Source organism: Cannabis sativa, chromosome X (assembly GCF_029168945.1).
Source record: "Cannabis sativa cultivar Pink pepper isolate KNU-18-1 chromosome X, ASM2916894v1, whole genome shotgun sequence".
Taxonomy (NCBI): domain Eukaryota; kingdom Viridiplantae; phylum Streptophyta; class Magnoliopsida; order Rosales; family Cannabaceae; genus Cannabis; species Cannabis sativa.
Window position 1 is genome coordinate 39019800 of NC_083610.1, and position 9431 is coordinate 39029230.

Below are 9431 nucleotides of genomic sequence, written 5' to 3' on the forward strand. Positions count from 1 at the left end.
GACGCTAGTGGTGGTTGCGCCAAGGAAAATTATCCATTTAAACCCTGTAAAAGGCCGCCCAATTCCCGAAGAAATAGAACAAAAATGATCGGAAGGTAATAATTTAATGACTTCTTATGTAACGATTTTAAATTAAATAACGAATTGAAATGCTAATATAATTTTCCCAAACAGGCATTCATGTATATAGGGGACGCACATCGCATCTTGGCCCGTGGCAAGGAATTTCACAAGCAACCGTCCAAGACAACCTAAAAGCCAAGAATGCGGTTTTTATGTTTTGAAATATATCACTGACATCGTCGCACGTGCCAACCCCAACCGTTACATAGAAGATCAAAAAGCTGTAAGTTTTAATTATTGATCATAGTATATAAATTTTATAATAACAAATATATAATATACATATACATAAACTAATATAAATTTTTAATTTTTTTAACAGTTTGGGGGTAAGAAGCAATACGATCCAAAAACAGAATTGTTACCACTACAGCGAAAGTGGATCGAACAATTGATGGCGGTGATTCACGGTGACGATTGAGGTTCAAAGGTCGAAGAATTTTTCTTCATTATGTAATTTTTATAGATTAACTTGTAATTAGATTTATTAACTTATTAATATTTTTAACTAATTTTACATGTTTGTGTAATATTTAATTATTTTTATGAAATCAAATTATATTTTTACCCAAATTTAATTACTATTTAATTTAAAATGTAATTAATATATAATTAAATTAAATAAATATGTAATTTAAAATTTAAATAAATATGTAATTTAAATTAAATAAAATAATATATAAATTAATAAATATAAAATTAAAATAATATAATTAAATTAAAAAAAATGAAAAAAACTGAAATCTGAGGAGTTTTGGCGTCGGTTGCTACGCCACATATGGCGTCGGTTATTGGCTAGGAACCGACGCCATATATACCCCTATGGCGTCGGTTCCTAGCTAATAACCGACGCCATAGGGGTATATATGGCGTCGGTTCATATAAACCCTTTAGCGTCGCCCTGATAGGCGTCGGTAGCGAATTTCGCGAAAACCGACGCCTAAAGGGCTTAAAAACCGCCTCTAAAGGGTGTTTTTGTAGTAGTGGTATGCTATGTTTTATATTAAGTATTATATTATGAGTTCGGAAGGAAATAAATGAATCAAAAATAAATAATATTTAATTTAGACAGATTTGAATAATAAATTTAAATTTAACTTTTGTGTCCAGTATAATGGAGTTTAAATTAAACTACAAATGTTAGTAAAAACATATTGGAAACAATAATAATAAGGTTATAATATATGTTGCATTTGTTCCAGTTCAAATATTACAAAATTAAGAATAACTAACACTTGAAGGAACATTCTCACTACCAAGGAGAAATCTTAGATATGGAGTCAAAAACAGAGCAAAATCAAAATTAATGTGTACAAGTATTCCTAAGAAGCTACCATCACAACCTACTAATTTCGAAGTCATGAATTTTAACAATGCTAACTGAAATCTCATCTGCTCATTATAAAGCCACCGTCACTCAAAATAGCACAACAAAAGTAACAAAGAAGTATTAAAGGTGTAATTTTTACCAAAAGCAATGAGAATTAACAACTGATGATTGCATTCTGTTCCTCAAACACCCCTATTGTCAGAGCAGATTGTCCTAAGGAGCGATCTTTGCCTGAAATGAAAAGAAAAAATAATTATATTCTGACCTTTAGCTTGGACACTCTTGTAAAATAACAGAACTGCAATCGATGAGAAAGAAATATGAAATCTGTTTCAGTAGGTGAAATTGAGAGAGAGAGAGAGGCTTTTGTTGTGTTTGCCTGTATGGGTGATGAATGAGTTAATCGTAAAGATTGTTTATTTTTTTTTGGGTTTAATTATTGGGTTTATTTTTTGAAATTTGAATGAATAAAAAAATTTCAAAAATTGTAGTTTGTTAGAGAGATATGTAAGTTAATCGTAAATATTATTTAATTTTATGAGTTTAATTATTGGATTTATTTTTTAAAATTTGAATGAAGTGTGTAAAAAAATTTCACAGGATTTGTTAGAGAGATATGTGTGTAAGATATTTTTTTAATTTTAAAAAAGATTGTTTAATTTTTTGATTTAATTATTGGGTTTATTTATTTGTTAACGTTTAACGTTAACAATATATATAAAGATATTAATTAATATCGAATTGTTATTTCAATCTGATCAATATATGTATATAGGACATTTTTTATTAGTTGACAATCATTTTCTTTAAATTCTAAAGAAAGGGCCAAGCCATTTTCGCCACTTGAATACTTGATCAAATCTTTCAGCACTAACGTTATTATATTATATCGATATCATCATGACAAAGCAAAAATCAGTCAATTAATTTGCAGTGCATATTAGAATATATTACAATGACGTGTTATCAAACACAAAGAGATTTAATTAGTAAAGTAACCCATAAGAATTATTCACTTCTGCTCAAACGTTTCTTGTGTAACTATGTATATATATTCAACAAACACTAATTAAACCCTAGTTATCAATTAACTATATTATTATTAATATTATATATATGTTTTCTATGGGGACAAGTACAGTTAGTTGGGGTTTTCTGTGGTAAATAAGTGTCATTTCAGCAAAGAAATTAAGTAATAATTAATTGATTAACAACGTTGGTCCAATATTAATTATCTTTATTTATCTTCATGATTAAAAAAAATATTAATTATCTTAATTATAATATATTCTCTATGGTGCCTTAAGATAAAGATAGTTTAGCTACCTTTCATCAATGCCTGTGCAATGTTATATATAGGTTCATGAATTAATACGTTCTATACTACTCTTTCAAAAAATATATAATAAATTATAAAAAGATGTATCAAAAACCTAACTAATCACTCATTTATAATATATAATAATATAATATGTAAATATATTGAGAAGTACAAGAATACATAACTATAAATATTATATATAGAATATCATATGCTTGCGAAAAAACGCTAGTAACATACGTCAAGTAGCATCATGGCCAGTCGAAATCAAGTTAGGTATTTATGTTGTTTTACTATTATTTAGATATATACATATATAAAAATTATTTAGACATCTGAATTTATTTTTTCATGTGAAAAAATTATTATTATTATTATTATTATTATTATTATTATTATTATTATTATTTATGTAGTATAGTTTACATTGTGGCGGAACCAGCATACAAGGATAGAAGGGGTCAAGTAATAATTTGTGTTAAGGGTGATACATATATTATTTAGGGTAAATTTATAGATTGTTTGGGTATATTCTTTATTTATTTTGATATTTAGAATAAAATTTTAGTCTAATTTTTTTTTTATAATAATATATGTTGTATTTATTTAAGATTATTTGTAAATTTTTTAAAAATTCTTAATAATTTATAGTTTCAAAAATAAATTTCGAATAATTGACTATCAGATATAATATACAAGAAAAATCAATCACACATATAACAGAATATGTGTACTTTATTTTTAATACTGTAAACAATTTAGAATTTTCTAAAAATTTACAGGTCCTTCTATATAAATATAACATATACGATTATGAAAAAAAAAATGAGACTAAACTACTTGTCGAAAGAAAAAGAAGACACTACTACAAAATGGGTTTTTAGCTTTTATTTTTTCAACCCATTTTATAAAAGGGGAAGCTAAAGGGTGTAAAAATACCCGCTTATTGAAAATTGACCTTTAGAAGCGGTTTTTTTTTATAAAAACTGTAGGTATAGAATTGCATTATACCATTTAGAGTCGGTTGGAAAATAAAATACGTTGGGTTTTAAGAAGTAACCCTATGGCGTCAGTTCCTATATAAGAACCGACGGCATAGGGTACACGATTATTTGACACGTATACCCTATGCCGTCAGTTCTTACATAAGAACCGACGCCATTGGGTTATATAAAATACCCTATTGCGTCTCATATATTCATCATCTTCTTCCTCACTCGAACACACAACCCAGCCAAGCCCAAAAACCATAACCCCAAACCCTCGCCGACCACCACCTCCGCCACCCTTTTCTCCTCCATTTCAGCCCATTTTTTTTAAATCTTCCATTTTCGATACTTAATCACATACACCTAATTTTTTTTCATTTTTTACCCTCTTTAAGTGTGTCATCCGAACCCAACTAGAAAATTGTGGGTTTAGAATCCGGCCACCATTTTTTGTTGAGAAAACATTGAATCTCAACCTCCTTTAATGTATAAATATAGTTTCTATTCATTTTTATAATGTACATTGTTTTATTTTTGGTTTTTGTAAATTATTTTTTGGGTTTTTTCATTTTAGTAATATTGTTGTGTTGTATGTGCATAGTGCCCAGATTTTTTGCGGAATTGCTCGTCGAATTGCGGTTATTAGGTAAAAATTTAAACCTCAATATATAGTATATATATGTATTTTTATATTTTATTGAATATGTGTATATATATAATGTGTGTATATATTGTGTGTATATTTTTTTTATGTAAAATTTGTAATTGTATTGTATATATTCTATGTAATATATATATATATATTTATTGTGAATGAGAATGACAATGGAGGGACTTAATTAGTTTAGAAATAAAAATTTTAAAAATGAATTAGTGTGGGATATAATTTTTTTTTTTTGAGATAATTGTGTGAGATATAATTGATTATATATATGTATGTATAATTTAGTAACTAAGTAACTTGTTACTATTTTTTATAACTAGTTATAAGTAATGAAATAATTAATTTTGCAATTTCGTTGTATTTCTTTATATTGTAGGTTCGGCATAATTTTGTGTTGATCGTATTTGAGCTTGCATATATAGGTATATACTTTAACTAACTTTTTCTTATTATATAATTAATTATCAATGCATGTTAGTTAAGTTTGAATATCTTAAATATTCATCCGTGGTGAAGTAGGTTCTGCGAATACATGTATTGCGATCGGATGGGTGGATAAATTTTGTATTGTTTATGTTATTTTGTTTGTTCTGTATTGTTATATCTGTTTTGTTTGTTATTTTAGGCACTTTTAAAAATTTTAGGAACGTCCAATTACAGCCGTTATGCTGCCGAAATTTCGGTAGAATTAGGATAAATCTTACTAAAAAAATATTAATATTTACATAGCACAAATCACTAGTTACTTACAACATAGTAATAAGAAGTTAGGTGACATAAAAAATAATTATATACACATTTATATAAACTTTTCAATTTTACCAACATTCTAATCAACTAAACAACTTAATAACATGAACTAAACTAAAATAACAATTTGACTAATTTATGAATTAATATGAATTAATTGTGAGAAACCTAGTTAGTTACATTGTGTAATTAGTAACTAGCTAGCTATAATTAGTTACTAAATACTGAATTTTTTTGGATAGGATTTTTGTTATGGATAAATCATGGATGCGTGAGGAGAGAGACAAACTGCGATTTCAAGTAGGGTTCGATGGATTTTTAGAGTTTGCGTTAAAGAATTCTAAAAATCACGATCGTATTCATTGTCCGTGATAACTCTATGTTATAGAGTTAATTTTTATGCTTTTAAACTAAAGTATTGTGAGGAGAGTAGTGAAAATGTGTTTATTTTGCTTAATTTTAATTAGTTTTAGTGTTATTTTCTATTTAGTAATCTAACCTTTAAGTTTTGTAAATATTGATATTGTTGAGTGTGTTTTTCCAATTAAGTGTGCTTATTTTGTTGAAAAAGGAGGAATTAAATTGATAGGTAAAAGAAAAAGAAGCAAGGAAGAAAAGGAGCACAAGCTGAAACTGGGCTGATTGCTGAAGCAATGCTAAAGCAATGCTGAAGTGAATTCAGCATCCTGGCAGTGACGTGGAAACACGAATTTCACTTATCCACCTCAGCAACTTCGGTCCAGTCACTCAAATTGCACCAGCCAGCTGACGTGGAAGAAAGGAGTCTAACCCTAGTGGGCCAAAGTGGAAAAGTTTGGGCTTCTATTTTGGGGTATGAAGTTTGTACCCTAAAAACCCAACAACAAAAAGAGAAGGAAAAGGAAGTACACCATTATCATCTTGATCATCTTGTATGTACAGTACGGGGAGCAGCTGCAATTTTTCTGGAGAAATTTTAATTCACAGCAGGGAGTACTAAAAAGAAGAAAGAAGAGGGGACCAAGCCTTAGTGTTTGACTTTTCTTTTACCCCTTCTCTTTAGTTTTCTTTCTTTACTCTCTTTGTTATTGTTGTTTGTACTTAGTATAAAAAACTTCTTGAGATTGTAAATTTGGGCAGCATCCATGGATGAAGTGTTTTTAGCTTGGATTTTATCTTCTTATTTGAATATGAGCTAAACTTTTGAGGCTTGAATGACTATGAACTTCTAAGTTGGGTATGATTAAATTTTAAGCTTACTTTAGCATTTGTTTGCCTTTGTTCATTCAAGTGAGTTTCATTTTAATTGATTGTTGTTTCTTGGCCATGAATAACAATTTGCTAAGCTAGATCTTGTACTGGAAGGGCTAGATCTAGTAGTTCAACTTGAATGAAGCAAGTGAAAATCTAGATTTAGGCTTTTCTTTGTAAGTGGATAGGAATATTTCATTTACCTTGCATAACTTACCAAATGAATGTTTGAATGGTGTCCTGCTTGCTGGTTTGATATAGGAATATATTGAGCTTAATGGTAGGATTAAAGTTGTGAGTGTTGGAAAATTCTCACAAGCCTAGAGGAATTTGTTGTTATCTCTGTGCAGAATGCTAGAGTAATGCTGAACCAATGCTGTACTGACTGTAAAAAAAACCTGACTAGAAGGAATTAGTTATTCAAGCCATTTTTGCCATATTATATATTTTTATCTTGCAAACAATTTTTCTAGCAGCAGTAGTTTTAATTTTAGCAGGTTTAATTCTTGCAATTTTAATTTTGAACCATTACTCAACCATTTGCATATTATTTCTTTTTATTTTAAGTTGTAATTAGTTGGTTTTACAAGATATTTTTGTTTGCAATCCCTGTGGAGACGATCTTACTTATCACTTTATTACTTGTTTGACTGCGTATACTTGCGTATATAATTTTCACAACAAGTTTTTGGCGCCGTTGCCGGGGAATTGAAACTAAACATTGTGTATTATCAACTATTTTGCAATTTATTTTCTGGTTTAAAGTTTTAATCCTATTTTGGTGTGCTGAATTTTTCTTTTTCAGGTGTAATCTAGTGTATGAACGAGCAAGAAGAAGACCTTGAACTTGCTCCTATTGACCCCGAAATTGAACGCACTTTCAGACAAAGGAGGAAGGAACAAAAGGCTAAAAAACGCTGCAATATGGCCGATGGGTTTGAAATTGGGGGTGCTCATAATGAAGCCAATCCTATTGCTTTGGCCGATGATAGAGCCCGAGCAATAAGAGAGTATGCAGCCCCTATGTTCAATGAGCTAAATCCGGGTATTGTGAGACCCGAAATCCAAGCACCTCACTTTGAGCTCAAGCCCGTCATGTTTCAAATGCTCCAAACGGTTGGTCAATTTGGTGGGTCGCCAACGGAAGATCCTCACCTCCATATTCGCTCATTTTTGGAGGTGAGTGATTCTTTCAAGCTACAAGGAGTAAGTGAAGAGGCTTTAAGATTGAAGTTGTTCCCATTTTCCTTGAGGGATCGGGCTAGAGCATGGCTTAACACTCTTCCTCCCGATTCGGTGACTAATTGGAATGACTTGGCTGAAAAATTCTTGAGAAAGTACTTTCCTCCAACAAGAAATCCAAAGTTTCGAAGCGAGATCATGTCTTTTCAACAATTGGAAGACGAGACTACTAGTGATGCATGGGAAAGATTCAAGGAGTTGTTAAGGAAGTGCCCACACCATGGTATTCCCCATTGTATCCAACTTGAGACTTTTTACAATGGTCTCAATGCGGCTTCTAGGATGGTGTTGGACGCTTCGGCTAATGGAGCCATTCTTTCCAAGTCTTACAATGAAGCTTTTGAGATTTTGGAAAGGATAGCTAGCAACAACTATCAATGGTCAACTAATAGAGCTCCTACAAGCCGAAAAGTAGCGGGTGTTCTTGAAGTAGATGCTTTGACCGCTCTAACCGCTCAAATGGCCTCAATGACCAACATTTTGAAGAATATGAATATGGGAGGAAGTGTACAACCAGCCGCTGCCATTCAAAGGGCAGAAATCTCTTGTGTGTATTGTGGTGATGGGCATACTTTTGAAAATTGCCCCTCAAATCCAGCTTCGGTTTGCTATGTGGGTAATCAAAACTTCAACCGCAACAACAATCCATACTCAAACTCCTACAATCCGACATGGAAGCATCATCCGAACTTTTCATGGGGAGGTCAAGGGGCAAGTTCAAGTGGAGCACAACAAGCACAAGGAAAGCAATCATTTCCACCGGGTTTTTCTCAACAACCAAGACCTCAACAACCTCACCAACCTCAAGGCTCTCAAACTAGTTCTTTGGAGAGCTTAATGAGAGATTATATGGCCAAGAATGACGCTGTAATTCAAAGCCAAGCAGCATCTCTTCGGAATCTTGAAGTTCAATTGGGGCAATTGGCCAATGATTTGAAGAATAGACCACAAGGCACCTTGCCTAGTGACACCGAAAATCCAAGAAGAGAAGGGAAAGAACATTGCAAAGCGGTAACCTTGAGAAGTGGAAAAATAATTGAGTCAAATGTGGCTGCAGCAGGCAGTAAAGAGCCCTCTTCAATCCAAAAAGAGGGGGAAATGAAGAAAAAACCAGAACTTCAACTGAAATTCCCCCGAGTTACAAAGATCCACATCCGGTCGCATTCTGAGAAAAGTCTTTGCAAAAGCCACCTCTACCATTTCCTCAACGGTTCAAGAAACAACAAGATGATGGTCAATTCCGGAGATTCCTTGATGTTTTAAAGCAGCTCCACATCAATATACCTTTAGTAGAAGCTTTAGAGCAAATGCCAACCTATGTGAAGTTTTTGAAGGATATTTTGACAAAGAAAAGGAGGCTTGGGGAGTTTGAAACTGTCGCTTTGACGGAGGGTTGTAGTGCCATGTTGAAAAGTAAAATCCCACCCAAATTGAAAGATCCGGGCAGCTTTACAATTCCAATTTCTATTGGGGGTAGAGATGTTGGAAGAGCTCTTTGTGATTTGGGAGCTAGTATTAATCTCATGCCTATGTCTACTTTTAGAAAGTTGGGAATTGGAGAAGCGAGGCCAACCACCGTCACTTTGCAGTTAGCGGATCGTTCCATGGCTCATCCGGAAGGGAAAATTGAAGATGTGTTGGTGCAAGTGGATAAATTCATTTTTCCGGCTGATTTTATCATTCTAGACTATGAGGCCGATAGAGAAGTTCCGATTATTTTGGGACGGCCATTTCTTGCTACCGGAAGAACCTTGATTGATGTACAAAATGGGGAACTCACTA

General features: G+C 32.0%; 1 protein-coding gene, 1 long non-coding RNA gene and 1 other non-coding gene across 3 annotated transcripts; 2 read left to right on the forward strand and 1 right to left on the reverse strand.

Moving 5' to 3' along the window:
- Positions 1-239: 239 nt before the first annotated feature.
- LOC133032632 (uncharacterized) lies at positions 240-690 on the forward strand. The gene is made up of 2 exons (XR_009685225.1): positions 240-346; positions 446-690. It is a non-coding gene; the product is annotated as an uncharacterized LOC133032632 (long non-coding RNA).
- Positions 691-7226: 6536 nt separating this feature from the next.
- On the forward strand, positions 7227-8912 carry LOC133032150 (uncharacterized). The gene is made up of 2 exons (XM_061105999.1): positions 7227-7523; positions 7605-8912. Exons 1-2 carry the CDS (start codon positions 7227-7229, stop codon positions 8910-8912), a joined length of 1605 nt encoding a protein of 534 aa, XP_060961982.1.
- On the reverse strand, positions 7770-7876 carry LOC115696070 (small nucleolar RNA R71). The gene has a single exon (XR_004007668.2). It is a non-coding gene; the product is annotated as a small nucleolar RNA R71 (small nucleolar RNA).
- Positions 8913-9431: the final 519 nt, after the last annotated feature.

What these genes read in the sequence shown, in the direction of transcription:
- LOC133032150 (XM_061105999.1), top strand. Translation starts at nt 7,227, where the DNA reads ATGAACGAGCAAGAAGAAGACCTTGAACTTGCTCCTATTGACCCCGAA. An exon ending in TGTTTCAAATGCTCCAAACG is followed by an intron (nt 7,524 to 7,604) that starts GTTGGTCAATTT and finishes GATTCTTTCAAG; the next exon opens with CTACAAGGAGTAAGTGAAGA.